This window comes from Platichthys flesus, chromosome 16 (assembly GCF_949316205.1).
Source record: "Platichthys flesus chromosome 16, fPlaFle2.1, whole genome shotgun sequence".
NCBI lineage: Eukaryota > Metazoa > Chordata > Actinopteri > Pleuronectiformes > Pleuronectidae > Platichthys > Platichthys flesus.
Window position 1 is genome coordinate 13,115,439 of NC_084960.1, and position 16,798 is coordinate 13,132,236.

Genomic DNA, 16,798 nt, shown 5'->3' on the forward strand with positions numbered 1-16,798 from the left:
TGCGTCTACAGTTACAGTATCTGTTTCCCTTTCTCAGATCATCTCTCTGAGAATCCCCCAAAATCCATCCTTTATGCCCCCATACCGAGCCAGGTCTTCAATTTAATTCCCCATCTGTGACCAGCTTGAAATATTATCCAAGAAATGAGATCCGTGACCCTGAATACAGAGTGAGAGGCAGCTTCGGGAGCAGGATGGAGACATGGCCTGATTCTGTGGCTAAGAGGAGGCCTGCATCCCCCTCCCCAAGTGGCATGGCTAAATATTTGCCCTCCTCCACTTGGCTGTCTAGACGCATCCACTCAGCCCCCTTCCCATCACTCGGCTGCTCTGCTCAGCAGCGGCAAGAGCTGGCACGGTCATCCAGGCAGGGCGCCAAAGCCGCGACAAAAAGTTTCTCCCGACTGCCATAGGTCACGGAAGTTCACCAACCTGGAAAGAAAGGGCCTCGCATTTTTAAAACCTCTGGACCCCCATGTGGGGAGACACATGCAAACCAAGCGAGGGAGAGGGAGAAAAAAAGAAAAGCACTGTCAAACTGTCTTTTTTGCTTTTCAATGATTTGGAGAAAGGAACCCTCCGAACTCGACAAGCGGTCTCTCCGGACTTCTCTGAGTTAGTGTTCCATATTCATTACCTTTTTTCCACACTCACATGGCGAGGTTTTAATTGCCTACAATTCAGACTGAAAAGCGAGAGGAGCGGAGTAAAAGCGTCATGCCTCTTGAGAGGGAGATGTGGGAAGTCCACCACCGGCACACTCAACCTGATAGACGCATAATAAGGGGCCCTCATTACACATAACCAGATTATTCCCTTGGCAATCAGCTCAAGTTGATTTTTCTCCGCCTGCAACGAGACTTGCAGTTCCTGGGCTCCAACAAACTGATGAACCAGCGCGCGTCACTGCAGCGTAGCCATCGAGGTCCGGGCAGCCGCGCGCAGATCATTAAACAAGTCAAACAAAACATCTGTCCTCTAATGACCGGCCTCCTCTTTATCCAGCGGAGGTGTGGACTGGAGTCAGACATGAGTTACTAATCCAAAACATTGAGACTGCACAAAATAAATACTTCTACAGGATCCACAGTTCGGCTTTGACTTCAACACCACTCACTCATTTCTTGCAAACTTTTTAACCGTGATTTATTTACGCCACAAATGCTACCGGCTGAAAATACTCTTCCATTTGTAGCGGCACTTTGTTCAGGTGAAACTATATTCTGCGGTTTGAAATAAATATAAATATGGCCTTCATGTCAACTTTCGAGAAAAGTGAAGCCAAAACAGCTTGGTCGTGCCCTGGTGGCTGGCTGCTTTATTAGGTCATACTCGCTGCCTCCTCCATGTTACTGGATGGAACATGGACCAAACCAAAAAGTATAATTATGTATTTAGTAAAACCTTTTTTCCCAAAGATGGTTTCTGTCATTTTACGAAGGATGTTTTTTCAACATTTTTATTTCAACTTTTAATTCATGCTTTAAAAAAAACATGCTGAATCGTCATGATTGACAGCTGAGACTGGCCAAGCGGCTGTATCAGCCGTGCCTCCCGGGTCACCACTGCGCAGACTCAGGCTTCAAATGACATAAGATGGCAGCCTACGTGTCTGAGATATATGGACTTCATTTTTGCACAGTGGGAGGAAATGGAGACTTGTCATTCACTTCTATATTCAGTCTATGGTGGTGTAGGGGGAGTAAAAACAGTTTTTATATAATGCCTTACTAATTATCAATTAAAAATGTAACAAGACTTATCAATATCATTAAAGTGATCAAGTTGTGTTGTACTCACCAGGAATAAACACTTTTGAAGCACTGATGTCTTGTCTCTTTGTGTCCACCCACCCACCATGTGTCACAGCTTCGATCACTGACGTCATCCACACTGTGAAATGATGAAAATGAGACTTTATAGAATAGATTTATAAATATAATTCCTGTTAAAAGAATTAGTTAAGAATTTAACTCATTATGTAAGTAAGATGTTTCTGGAAATCCATGTTTCTGAATTTACCCCATACCAAAGAAATCGGATCAAACTGATTTAACAGGTTTATTCAACAGAAATCGAAACAAGCTGCTGGAGAAGATGAGGAAACACGGATGTTACACATGCTGTTTTTTTCAATGCCCTGCGCTGCCTTGTTGTTCTGGGCTCTGGTTATATTCTGTCACATTAACGCTGGGATAGAGGATATGTTGACAGAGAGAGGACATTGCACATTGAGACTGTAGGGCTTTTCTAAGGCTGGTGGCATTGGGACATGAAGACAAGTGTGTAGCTGTGTGTGTGTGTGTGTGTGTGTGTGTGTGTGTGTGTGTGTGTGTACATTTGTGTGCGAGTGTAAAGAAGCAGGGGGTTGCCGGTGGAGCCGAGCATGTGGGTGCCCACCCACTCAGCCACCTCGCGGCCCTCGTCATTTCGCATCAATCCACAGCCCCTCAATATAAATAGGACAGGCGTCCTAAAGCTACGCAATATTAAGAGAAGCAATGGCATTATGCATCCACCCTGCATGAGTCCCTCAGCCTGAGATAGGACTGCACCAGCCGGTTTTAATGGCACTTTCCTTCTCACTTGCACACTACACTGTTGACAGGGCCCAATTTGGGTAGTTAGTGCACATTAAATTGATGTATTTTGCACTGGCCACAATAATACATGACAAGTGAGCACCAACATACAAATTGAAGGGCAACTAGAAACCCCAACTTAAAATGTTTAATATAAAAAATCTAAGGTTTACTGTGTTATATTTTGGTTTTATTAGTGGAACTGTCACACACTGTAAACTGTTTGTGTCCATCATGCAAGCTGCAGACACAAATCGTAAATGTGCAGCCTGAGCACCCAGACTGATGAGCCTGGTGCCACCAGCTCATCAGTCTGGTCTGATGAGCGTTGGAGGGGGTGCAAGGAAAGTTACGTGTGTGCTTTTGCCTGCAGAAAGCTAAATGTTTAAGGCACGCGTCTCTGAGCTGTGAGGAATGGAGAGCGGTGCACTAAGACTGAGAGTATAGTTCCACAAGCTAGGTTCCCTGTGGCGTCACAGAAGCTTCACACTTCATTACTGCAAGGCCAGAGACGTGTGAAGCCATTATGTAGGAGCAGTGGGAAGGTGTGTGCGTCTATGTGTATGCGTTGGGGGTACAACCAGGAGCTGTGGGGTGTAGGTGTGTGTGTACGTGGGTGTCTTGGTGTGTGTGTGTGTGTGTGTGTGTGTGTGTGTGTGTAACAGGGATGAGCAACTAATAACCCCACTTGGACAAAGTGGTTTCTGGAAGCAGAATCAAGTTATTCACATGGAAACATTATTTAATATATTCAAACAGCTGGGAGGTGTTGTCCGTTGTCCCAGTGTTAAATGAAAGAGGATGAGCAAACAGCTGGCAGGGCATTTTCTTGCTCCATAGCTCTGCTTACAACTACACTTTAATAAACCGAGAGTGGTGCACATGCACGAAGCAATTTCAAATGAATGGCACTAGGTAATCTCCCAACTACTGTCATGCAACCGAATTCAAGACTGAGTTTAACAAAATCCGTGTCCTCTACTTCCACCCAGTGGCCGAAAGCGGAATGTCACACTTGATTTTGCAATTCTTGACAGTGGCACATCTGTGTTTCATTGTACAGGCAAGGACTCAGGTAATGCGTGGTGCATGCTAAAAATAAATGTGACCTAAAACGGCCTGTAGCAATGACTCAGCTACTGCCAACGCTCAAACTCAGAGCCGGTGAGACACGGCAGCGACCCTCTGAAAGGTTTACAACCATACAAGTTAATCATCAAGGAAGTATTCCCCCTCACTCAGTTGAAACAAAGTGCTTTTCAATAATCTGCAATGCTGTGATAATGAACATGTCCTGCCAAATGCTGCCTGACTGCCAGCTGCCCACTGAATTACAACAGAATACTTCATTATTTTGAAATCAGCTTTTCATTAAACTAGTACTGGCATGCCTTATAGTGCTCGAAACCACAGAGTTTACTTCTGTAAACTGTGGAGCAATAGACCATTAATTATCAATCAATAATTTGGGGGGTTTGTGGGGGTATCCCAGGGCCCCATGTGCCTGACAATGCTTGGCATTTAGCACTGATAACAAATTTGGAGGCTGAAATTAATTTAACCCCACAAGTAAGCGCTGTATTACAAAGTTGTCACAGACATGTTCATTGAAAGTTTACAAACTCTTGGACGACAATCTATAATCTCAAAGTTGTTCATCGTGAACTTCAGCCCTCAGAGAAGGACAGTCATAGGATCTTTGAACCAGATTTCTGCATGTTTTAACAAGTTGAGTATTAGAGTTTTTAATACCTATTTAAGACTGCAATGAATTAAATTCAAGACGAATGGCCAGTAGGCTGCATCATATACAAAGTAATATCGTCGTTCTACAAATGATGCATATCGCCATAACATTTCCTTGGAGAAAAAGCGACAGTCTTGACAGATGAAGTGTTTAATGAACGTTAATATGAAAAAGGCCTACCTAAAAGTATTGAAAACCTATAAATAGTACATTTTATGTATTTAAGATCTTTTCAGAGCTTGAAATACAAGTATTACTTATTTATATATTATTATATTTGAGTTTTTTAAGACCCTGCAGAAACCCTGTGGTATTCAAGATTCAGGAACTATACTGCCATTGTGCAAGCACAACGAAATAACTGTCATCCTCGAATCCAATGGTGCCTGTTAATCGGATTTATAAATGAAATATACAACAAAAAAGCTGTAAAACTATACAACACTGTATAATCAAATATAAATATAAACCAAGGAAGTATGACATAGTGTATAGAAAGGTCTTCAATAAAAAAAGGAGTAAATATAAATCAAGGTAACAATGGTGCATATAATAACAGCAAAGTTAAGAATGATAAATGATAAATAATATGAATATTATAAATAATACGAGTGTACTTAAGTGGGCACTACCACCAATCTTTGCACCTTAAAACCGCACACAACACATTTACTGTATATATTATTTTTTCGATATTGTTGTTTTTTATATTGATGTTTATATTGCTCTATATTGTTGTTTTTATATTGTTGTTTGTAAAGTGCACCAACCACACCAAGGCAATTTCCTGTATGTGAAAATATACAAGGCAATAAAAAGAATTCTGATTCTGATTCTGATTCTGATGATAGATGGGCTATAATTGTTTTGGGTAGAAGAAACGCTGTGGCATAGTAGTGGTATTAAGATGGCTCACATTACAAACATGTATAATATTAACTGTTCTACATGTGTAGCGATTGGATTTCTGCTTTAATGCTCGAAAGTGAGCCACAAACATTATGAGTTGAAAATGGTGAAAGGAGATTTGACTAACACGTGGTGGCTGTAGTCCCACGAGAGCGGATGAAGAAGGACAGAAAGAACCAACTGTTTTACAATGAAAAAAATAAAGTGGATTCATGCGCACGAATAGGTGAAAAATTGTAGAAGTTTTCTTTTTACCTTTTTTCGACAGGCAGTGACATAGGACACCCGTGCGCCGCTGAAAGACCCCATAGGTCCAAGATGGCCGCGCCCGTGGCAGACGCCGGGGAGTTTGAAAGCTGGCTAAATGATCGGCTGGACTCGTTGGAAGTGGACCGTGAGGTGTACGGGACGTATATCTTAGGAGTCCTAGAAGAAGAGGAGAGCGACGAGGAGAAGGCGGACGCGCTTCAGGGCGTTTTATCCGCCTTTCTGGTGAGTGTCCAAAGCAGCGTGCCGCGCTCAGCCCGGGAGGCTGCACTCTCATGTGTTGCTGTCCGTCTCGTTGGCCGGGCGGGACCAAGTGACAGCGCTGATGTCAGCCGGCATTTCTGGAGCAGGATGTCTGAGTTAGACACAGCTTTGTGTTTCTGTAACCGAGGCCCATGTGCGATAGATAAAGACCCAAGCTGTGCCCTCCTGCTTTGCCAAACCCCATTCAGGAATGTGGACTCTTGACTTAATCGTGGTCTCGTGTAGCACTGACTGGTACAGTACACATATTCGCCTTAGAGGAAGTCTTCAAAATCCAATGGTGCCGTTTATTTGAAGCACACGTTTTAAAAAAATGTATAGATATCCACTAAACGTATGTTTTTGTCAGACAAAGCCAGACATGGGGTCGCGATCCCACAGCATCATGTAGTGAGCGTTTAAAGTCATTGAACTGTTACCTGAAATGACCTTTCACCTTTGTTTACAGACTGAGGACACTGTGGAAGACGTCTGCAAACAGATCATCAAGCAGTGGACGGAGTGCTGCAGCCGATCAGCAGTCAAAGAAGATGATGGTATGTTGAGTAACTCTGATTCGGCCACATTCCTAAAGTCATTGAGTTGTGAGGAGGGAAATGTATCTGATCCCATGGATATCAAGTTGTCAAAGTTGGCTGCATCCTGGGAAAACCTTGCAGGAAGAATCCACATGGTTCTGTGGAGTAATGATGAATTTAAATAATAGTTTACCTGAACTATTTTGAGGAATTAACAAAAACCTGTAAAATAATAATAATAAATAACAGAACAAACGCAGATGAAAACTCCTTGGCTGAGGTAATAATGCATAGTTGCATAAGATTGTATATAATCATTTCCAAAGGAAGCAGTCCAAACTCAAGCCAGCAGGCTCATCAACTCATGTAAATGTTGACTAAACAGAGCAAAGACAGCTTGCCACTGAGCCAGTTGTGAATGCCAGTGAAACATACAGAGGGATCAGCTCCTCCACTCGAATATCGTTTGCTTTGCGCTCGAGTGGAGAGTGCATAATATTATTATAACCCCAAAAAAGCAAGGAGGCTTTTATGGTTAGGAATGAGTTTGTTCAGCCAGTGTTATTATGGGATAGAGGCTGTTATGACTTCAGTTAATCACCTCTTGACTTCTGTCAATACTCATTCATGTTGACAGGAAATTGCAGGTACTTTGATTGTGAGAGAAAGGAATACGTGTTTTTGTTGTTTGTGCACAGTTTGACTGTTATTCCTTTTCTGCAGCTCAGGTCCTGGCCATCGCCAGTTTGATAGAAAAACAAGCTCAGATTGTGGTGAAACACAAGGAGGTGTCCGAGGAGTCGAAGAAAAGGAAAGAAGCGGTCCTCGCTCAATACGCTAACATCACGGATGATGAGGAATATCCTTGACTTTGCTCATTGTAGTGAACGGAAAGGCCAGACACACTTTTCACAATGGTCCAAACATTTCACTCCAGTTATAAATGTTTGTTTGAGTGTGCTGTCAGAAAGTTGATGAACATGTTTCAGGGAAAAGGATATATATATATATATATATATATAACATTAAATTTGCTCCATATATTCTGTTGTTTCCTTGACAAAAGCACTGAAGATGAGGAAGAGGAGCAAACGGCCGCGACTAAACTCCCAGGAAGTGACAAATGTATCCTTTCTTCAGCTCTTCATGATCAGGGGCTGTTTAAAATCACACGGTATTCAGCGTTACTTGTTGCATGTTGACTGAATAGTGCAGTAGTGCCATTACCCTGATAACACACTCTCAGCCATATACTCATCAACAGACAGAATATATGGTAAAAAAAAATTAATACAGTATTTCCATCAAGCATCCTTTACTGTAAGTTGCAGCTCTGTTTAAGAACACCAACGTGGAGCAAGTGCTGAACAGACAGAAGGAAAAGCGGGACCAGGCTCGCGAGGACTCTCAGAAGAAGAAGGAGACGGACAAGATGCAGCGGGAGAAGGACAAACTGGCCAAAACAGATCGGAAAGAGAAGGAGAAGAAGCGCACACAGAAAGGCGAACGCAAAAGATAAAACAAAGAGAAAAGACATTTTGTTTGTGAGGTTTTGTTACAAGACAAAAAATGATTGAGAAAAGTCATCGCCTCTTTTTAGCTCAACCTCATTCGCACCTTCAGTATGTGAACACGTCATCAGATCTTCTGCGATAATTACTTTCTGCCACTCTTAGTGTGTGAAGAACAATGTGCTGGACTATTTGTATATTCAAAATCATGTTTTATCCTTAGGGATGCAGATGCAATCGATCGTATGTTGACACATGCTTTGCCACAGTTATCCTTCAAATTATCAAATTAGATTAGTTATAGTAAAAAGGAATCAAACTCCTGTTTGTGCTATCAATCTCTGTGCCAAGTCCCCCCCCCCCCCCCCCCCCGAAAGTATTTGCCTTTTATTTTCACACAACCTCAAAGTAAAGGCACATTTATACATCAACAAATTTTTTACTTCTAATTTCACTATCAGGTTTTATTTTCAATGTCAGTGAATTTTGTCTGAGAATTGGAATAAAGGAGCAGTTTGATAAATTGTACTGCAAACATATGCACCATGATCTGAATGTTTATGCTGAGGTTCAACATTTTTAAAGTAATAAAAAGAAAAGGTGTTCAGCAATTTCACCTGCTTTATTTTGAAATGTTCACAACGAATGGGGAACAATTATAACACGAACATTATAAGAACACAGAATAGGAAAAATTATGCTTCTCTTCATAAAGCTACGTCAGAAGGAATATTATCTATAAATACTTGGTGTCTTACTGAGAAAATTTGATTAAATTTAGATTACTTCTATAACATTCATTTTTTCAGATAGAACAATTCAAACTTCATCATATTGCCGATTAAGATAAAATAGAGCTTGTTTTTCTTATTAAAAGATGGTAAAGTTACATGAGAAAAACTGAAGCGGCAGAAATTTAATGGAACATTTTAGAAAACATGAATAATTACCATGTTGATTATAAAACTACTACTTTCCTTATCATTTTCCTTCCTTATCAATTGTTGCTTAAGATGACCCAGACCTGACGTCTAATTACATGCCAATAGATAATAATAAATAGTACAAGTAAAAACAAAGAAGAATTCACTGAAATCTTCCAGATAAATAGTGCCTTAAAATACAACAACGAAAGAGCCAGACTTACATTAGTTTGGAACGGACACTAAATATTAAATGATAACTGAATTTAAGATGAAGCAGGATAAATAACATCACAGGTCATTCCTAACACAACCTTCACAAATCATTAGTTTCCTATAAATGGTGATTTGGTGGATTTCATTTTATCAGGACCTTTAACTCATGCTTGTTTCCTGCTAAGTCACAACCTGAAGGTGTTTCCCTTAAATGCAGAGGTGTGCCCATTTCTGAGCGTGGCCTGCATGTTGACTTGTTCGTCCTGCCTTCCATCAGGCTGCGGCTGCGGCAGCGGCAGCGTCATCTGGACGGCACACCACAGGGCCACGCGGAGCTTCCTCGTGGTGGCAGCTAGGTGCTTGAGTGCGATGATCAACAGTAGGTCTATGAAAGTGAATCCAATTAGGACTGGCAGCATGTCGTGAGTAAGAATGCAATACAATATACAATTTACCTTGGCTGTCTGTGATGTGACCTCTCTGCTGCTGAGGTTTGGACATGGTAGACATCTGCTTGCGCATTGCCTGGATGCCGCAAACAGCCTCATGATACTTGTTCAGTGCTGTGCGGATGTTGATGTGGATGGGAATGCTACACAGATACTCCATCCTATACAGAAGGCTTGCCACCTGCAGAGCACCAGCAAAACAACCAGTACAATTCCCAGTGTAATAGTTTTAAGACGCAGAGGTACAACCAAAGGAAATATATGAAGCCTTCTTGTTAAGAGGACAATGATTAATAATGACCCACCACTTCAATTTAACAGCATTATAAACAAGGTCGAAGCTACGGCATAACAAGATGTAAGGAGGGGCAGTGATTCTCTTTGGTTCAGTCCTTACACTAAATAAATATGCTGCAGTGAAAAAACCTAACCTGTAGATGTCAGTATGGAGGTCATTTATTAGGGGGGCCTCACCTCTGCGTGCTCCATCATCTGTCTAACAATGAGGTGGTCAACTCTGGTGGGGTTTGGGGGAGTTTGGGGAATGATGGCATTGATCAGTGCTGTAGTCCATTTCCCCACAAACATCTTGGTAAGGATGGTCTCTATCTGGAATAGAAAACAAGTGAGAACATGAAAAAATCGAAAGCTTCCACGACGAAAGAACCTTCCTTTTACAGTTATTAAACTCAGGCTGACATACATTGTGCATCAAAATATCTAAAATATATATTTCGTGTTATTTCGTATTAATATAAAACACCTAAGGTTGATCTAATGTGTGACAGCTGTGATGTTTCTGAATAATTTAAATTCAGTACAGTAAATACTGTTCAATATATAAAAAATAAACATATACCATCTTTCTCTCCATGCTTAAACTCTTCCACTGCTCGTTACACTCATCGTGGTAGACAAGAAGCTGGATGGCAGATCCTTCTTGATTCATCGTCATTGGAGTTGTCGCAGCAGAGGATCGGCCATGATAAGTGCTCTCTGCACTGCGGGTCATCACTTCCCTGTTATCCTCGCCTGGAACAGCACTTTCGTTGGACAGCGTGGATCTGAGGCTGATGTTCAAGGGAATGCTGTGGTGCCCTCTGAGGTCACCTTCAGGAGACATTGGAGGTATGTACTGCTCTGAATTCCCTGCTCTGAACATGCTGTTCTCTCTATTAAATCTTTGAGACTGACTGCCTCCCTGATGCTCAAACCATGGTTTCTGAGGGAAAACCTGTTTCTTATCGCCGTCTCTTGTATATGCGTTGCTGAGGGGTCTTGTAGAGAAGCCTTCTCCCAGAATGCCAGGCATATGTGCCATCTTCTTCTCTCTCTGCATCTGTGGCTTGAATTTGTCCCGAATAGGGCTTGGCGGGATGTGATGTTTTGGATACTGGTTCATGCTTCCAATGTTGCCTCTATAGGGGGTCACTTTGTTTTGGTATTGGTTTGGGAGGTTTACAGCTGGAGAGAGGGGCTCTGGTTGCTTGATGGGCTCTTGCAGGTAATTCTGAAAGGTGTCACGTTTAAATATTTGTTTCCGAACTCCCCCATTTCTCTCCCTCTGCACCATGTTGAATTCTCCCACTGGCTGTTTTGGGATCAGCATTGCCGGATTACTTTTTGGTGATACTGTGGGACTGGTGATTTTCCATTGTTCAAACAAGCTGTCTTCATGGAGCATGCCATATGTCGGCTCGCACATGTTTAGAAAGTCTCTACGACAAAAGCTGTCATGATCACCACCCATGAACGACTGAAAATGTGTAGCTGGGATCCTAGAGAAGAATTTAGGATTTTGTTTAGTGTTCATGATTACAAAACTAATGCCAAACATGGATTACAAAAAGCTAAACTGATATATGTTAAATATACATAAATATTTTATATCAAATATATTTTGGTTGCTCATGTTTGGGATTAAAATAAATTTAATACATACTGTAAATTATAAACCCCACCCAAAAAAATGAAAGCCATAAACCTTGACATACCGTTCAATAAAGCTGTGCTGTGAATTGGCTTCATCCAAAATATTTGACACCAGACCTTGTAAAACTGTCTCTCCATCGTAATTCATATCATCAGTTGGTTTCCTTAATGGAAAAGAAAATGTATCATCAGAATTGCACTCTGATTTTCCTTCTTATTCTTTGAAGGCATAAATTTAACAGTATGGCTGAAAACCTTATGTGTTTCTTCCATAAGAAAACCTGCACCCAATGTATGGAATTACTTCTGAATTCTGATTTCAATCCAAACAGACTTTGACTGGATGGAACAGCAATGTGCTTGTCCAACACCACATAACTACCTTCTGGACTATGCACAAGTGAATATCACATATTTACTCTGAACATGGTTAATTGAATACCTTGTTGGAGTACTTTTCTGGACACAATTGAAAAGTTGATAAGGATCAACCTGAGCATTGTGATACCAGGGCACATACGATGCTGTGTCCTTGTCCTGCATTAGGACACCAGGGTCAGACAGGGAGGGTGACGAGGTGTTCATGCTGTTTCCACATCCTGCATTTGCACTGGCCTGAAACAGAGAGAGAAGCAATCAAACTGAAGCTCACCTGGAAAAAAAAACTAGATCTTCTTCCTCAAACAAGGCAGCTTGATGAATTTATGAGACTTAATTGAAACGACAGCTGTAGCTGCCACAGATGCTTCTAAACTATTCATAAGTATTATTACATTACATGTCATTACATTAAGTACTGCTGAGACAGAATGAAAAGTAGACAAATAAGACAATTAAATGATAAGTTCATTAGTCGATTAGTAAGGTGGTAGATAATAAACATTATTATTCTGTTAATAGCATTTTAAATAGGGCTGTAAAGCAAGAAACTTCATAAGACCACACCATTATTAATACAAATGTAATTTGTTTTTGAGCACTTCACAGACCATACAATGACCTCAATGATCATTAATGAAGAAAACTGTCTCAGATACAACGATTCAATAAATCATTAAACTATGTTTCTGCGTTAAATGGATTATAAATATGTGTCCCAGTAAACACAGCACAGCAAACGCACAGGTAATCAGCCTGATACTATAGATTCATCATTGGATTACAACCAGTAACTAAGGGTTTTAGCAGTATTTGCCAAATGATATCAGTAATACACAAAATGCAAATTAACAGTAATGCTGATCAAAGAATGAGAGTGTTAATAAGGCCTATAACTATTTGTTACATTTTCAATAACTTACTCATGATCAAATTTCTACTGTAACTCTACTTTTCCACATGTTTCCAATATCAAAGAATTGCCCTTTTATTAATAGTTTTAAGTGTACAAAGACAGAAAAACAATGGATGGGTGAATGAACTGATTTGAAATAAAAAAATCTGTAATGCCAGTATTACTAATCAAGAGCTTTGAGGCCTATTTGGGAGGGAAAGGAAATCCACAGGCTCGAGGCCTTTTCAAGACCAACACGACATGTTGTTCGTCGTGATCCAAAGACACTTCTTACCTGGCGCTGGTGGGAGGGGAAGAGTGAATTGGCAAATAAACTCTGATGGCCGTCAAATGCGCCGAAATCCATTGGACCTGATCTGATGCTTTGCTCCATTTCTGATCTGACAAGACGAAAGAAGACATTCAGAGTTATAATATATATAAATCAATAAAAAATATCGTGGTTAGCAAACACGAGAACACGGGGGTCGCGTAGAGGTTATGAGAAGATAATTTTTCAGAGGCAGCAAAGTTAGCTAGCCGATAGTGGATAAAGCTAGCAGGGGTCACGCCACTCTGGGGAAACAACTGTTGAGCAATGGATCCTTTGTTCCCGATAGAATTTTTCAAACTTCACCTGAACGTACCGAGTTACCGGAGGAAGATTCACCGGAGACTCAGAACCTCAGCGCAGGTCCAGAAACTAACAGAAACATCACGAGCTCAGAAGTTCTGTGGAGTTATCCCCACCCGCACACGTCACCCGCAACCTGAGCGCTCATTGGCTCCGTCCGACAGGATTCAGATTCAGGGACCAATTAACGTCAAGCAGAAACGTTCGAGCGCATAGCAACTTGATAGTAAGCACCTGGATAATGCGTCACAACCTCCGCCATTAAACAGCTTAAAAACTGAGTTGTCAGGCTCCGTTCCGATCAGTTTTAGCACCGATAACCCGATGGGATTATGTAGATATCATCATCATCATCATCATCATCATCATCATCATCAGCAGCAGCAGCAGCAGCAGCAGCAGCAGCATCATCATCAGCAGCAGCAGCAGCATCATCAGCATCTTCTTCATTATCTTCGTCATCATCATCACTATCATCATCTTCATTATCATCATCTTCACCGTTATCTTCATCGTTATCATCATTATCACAATCATCATCATCATCCATCACCATTGTTATAATTATTATTATTAGTAGTATACGTATATATATATATATATATATGTAAGGACAGTCAAAAGTAGACCGGTTGAAGTAATAAGTGTACATGCATTATAAATGAAACGATATATAAAAATACAAAATGGAATAACCTCTACAGTGTAAACCGAATATATCAACTTTGAGCAGAGAAAATACAGTTTAACAGGTTGTACATGGTTGTATTTTACAGGTTATATTATATTATATTAAATCATATATGGGTTTCGATGGATTAATGCAATGTATATAAAACATTATGATTATTTATTAAACAAATTTGTCTTATTCTTCTAGTTATCAAAATAAAAACCATGAAACTGGCAAAACTCCAGATTTTTGCTGATAACATCGATTTAAAATATGTATTATATGAAGTGCTTGCAGGGTCGTGGCATAAAAGACTTTAGTTTTATTTTTAAGTTTGTTACCGGATGCTACATTGCGTACTACAATTGACGTGTCGGTGCTGAAAGAAAAAAGTCAGGAGAGGAGAGTTGAGGAGAAAGAGAGGAGCGTCCAGATCTTCACACGCAAAACGTTTTCTTTTCTCAAAGCTACCTCGCTGAGCATCGCCTCGCGCAACCGATGCTACACAACTTTACAGAAATCTGGATAAAGAGTTAAACTTGACAGGATGACTTTCCACTGGTGTGTCGCGCTCCTGCTGCCTCTGCTGATATCGGCGCAGAATCACGAGGACGACGGACAAGCTGCCCCGAGGCGTAGTTCCTGCGAGCCGATCACCATTCCCCTGTGCACGGACATATCCTACACAGAAACCATCATGCCCAACTTACTGGGCCACAACACCCAGGAGGAAGCAGGACGGGAGATGAGCCAGTTTGACCCTCTTCTAAAGACGAAGTGCTCGCGGGAGTTGAGGTTCTTCCTGTGCTCCATGTACGCGCCCGTGTGCACCGTCCTGGAGGAAGCCATCCCTCCCTGCAGGTCCCTCTGCAAGAGAGTCAAGAAGCGCTGCCAGAAGCGCATGAATAAGTTCGGCTACCAGTGGCCGGACCAGCTGAACTGCAAGAACTTCCCCGACGGACAGATCTGTGTGGACCAAAACAACTCCCCTGCCACCACCGCCCCCCCTGTAGTGGACGGGCTGGGGACCCACAACTGTGTCCAGGCAATACCGGCCGCAAACCCCACGAGCTCAGACGTTCTCTGGAGTTATCCCACTCCTCATACGCCACCCGCGGCCTGAGAGCTAAGTGCATAGCAACTCGATAGTAACCACATAGATAATGATTCTGGCTTTAAGGCAAGCCATTTGACCATGTATTCTATATCCTTGATATCACATGTTAGTCTATTCCACTAGTTGGGAATTACATCGTAATAGTTGAACCAAAACTCTAACTAGTCATGATTTTTCATAAACTAGTGGCACTTTTGATCAACTAGTTACAACAGAAACTTTACTAGAAACCCTGTGCGCCACACTTGTAGCACCAAAGTCCCTACTAGTTGGATTTTGGCCGCAATAGTGGCCCTCTGGACCGAACTAATAATGTTGAAAGTTTTACTAGTGAACTAGTGAGCCGCAAAAGCTCTGACATGTTAGCTAGTAAAACATGGATTCAGCTCACTAGTAAACTATTGGACTATGTTAGGATTTCAAATTCTAGCTGGTATTTGGGTCTGACTGAAACTATTTGCAACTAAAGGGGGGGGGGGGGAAGCATGATCAGTTTGAACCATATATTAGGCCTTTATTCAAATGATTTATAAATAACCCTTGCTGCATATTGTTAATAATGAATCTTATAATTGTTCTGAATTCTAACTTTTGGTATTAAACCATTGTTCCCTTAGACTTATCCAAATATATTTCAAGCAGCTGTCTGATAAAGTTCTGGAGGTTGGACAGTGTGACTTGTTTTGTCTCGTTGTTTTGGTTTCGAGGATCCTAATGTTTACATCAACAGGACATTGTTTGAATATAGCAGGAACATCATATTCCTTTCTCCAATGGCCCACATGGCATCAGCTGTGTCAAGGCCTTTCATGAAGAGAACATTTTGCTTAGCAACTATCAGAGTAGTAGAAGCGTCACAGAGAGTGGCTTCTTGTCACTTCCTGGATTTCTGTGCCAAGAGGCGTGGACATGCCTGTGCACCAACAAGGGAGAACCAAATTGATTTGCGGTGACTCCCCTTCAATCTTTCATAACCAATCATATTAAATCTACTGTTATAACTATATCAAACCCCTTTTGTTCGGGGCCATTATTCACTACCTATTGCTAACTTAATTAGCCTAGGCTATGATAATTGTCCATAGCTATGTTTTTCAACTTTCATTGCATCTCAATAAATATTTAAATTGGACCAGTCCGGCTCTTCTTTTATTCAGGATAAACCAACACGCCTGACAACTACCATTTTCTGCACTAGTTGAACTGGTGGGATCCAAATACCCACTAGTTAATAGTTAAATTATATTTGGGCCTTAATAGTTAACTACTGAGACTCAACATGTTTACTAGTTAACTAGTGAGGTCCAAATATCCACTAGTTGAACTAGTGAGAGACATTTAACATTTAGTTAAACTAGTGAAGTCGGAATGTGCACTAGCTTCGTAGTTGAAGTGTCTTTTTACTTTACTAGTTGAACTAGTGAAATCCAAAATTCTTACTTGCACTAGTTGCACTATATGCTAATGAGGAGTATGGTGAAGGGGATTCGTTGAAACCTTCCTATTGGCTCTCCAGCAAGAACTCCACCCAGCGAAAATGTATCCCTATAAAGCTTTATGAGCTCTCACTCTTGTACACCGCCAGATCCTTGCTTACTATCCATACTGAATAAAGCATCAAAATGTGTGTGTGCGTTCAATTCATTATTTTTTTTCTAACCACAAAAACAAATTCACTGCCAGATTTGTCCTTTTTGGCTTTTAAACAATGAAACACAAATCGATGTCATCATTTTCTGTTGTGAGTGAGTAAAACAGAAAAGCAGCTCCTCATCTTCATTGC

The 16,798-nt window shown here is 41.1% G+C and overlaps 3 protein-coding genes across 3 annotated transcripts; 2 read left to right on the forward strand and 1 right to left on the reverse strand.

Annotated features, from left to right (window-relative positions):
- The first annotated feature begins 5,530 nt into the window (after positions 1-5,530).
- ccdc43 (coiled-coil domain containing 43) lies at positions 5,531-8,409 on the forward strand. The gene is made up of 5 exons (XM_062408439.1): positions 5,531-5,730; positions 6,218-6,305; positions 7,011-7,146; positions 7,357-7,412; positions 7,619-8,409. The coding sequence occupies exons 1-5, from the start codon at positions 5,557-5,559 to the stop codon at positions 7,804-7,806; spliced, it is 642 nt and encodes a 213-aa protein (XP_062264423.1). The 5' UTR covers positions 5,531-5,556; the 3' UTR covers positions 7,807-8,409.
- Positions 8,410-8,515: 106 nt separating this feature from the next.
- On the reverse strand, positions 8,516-13,366 carry moto (minamoto). The gene is made up of 8 exons (XM_062408436.1): positions 13,239-13,366; positions 12,887-12,992; positions 11,761-11,933; positions 11,381-11,482; positions 10,246-11,164; positions 9,861-9,995; positions 9,393-9,567; positions 8,516-9,322 (listed from the first exon to the last, which is right to left on the reverse strand). Exons 2-8 carry the CDS (start codon positions 12,983-12,985, stop codon positions 9,123-9,125), a joined length of 1,803 nt encoding a protein of 600 aa, XP_062264420.1. The 5' UTR covers positions 12,986-12,992; positions 13,239-13,366; the 3' UTR covers positions 8,516-9,122.
- A 942-nt stretch (positions 13,367-14,308) lies between these two features.
- Positions 14,309-16,147, forward strand: LOC133971182 (frizzled-7-like). Its single transcript, XM_062408438.1, has one exon. It carries the CDS (start codon positions 14,446-14,448, stop codon positions 15,019-15,021), a length of 576 nt encoding a protein of 191 aa, XP_062264422.1. The 5' UTR covers positions 14,309-14,445; the 3' UTR covers positions 15,022-16,147.
- The last annotated feature ends 651 nt before the right edge of the window (positions 16,148-16,798 follow it).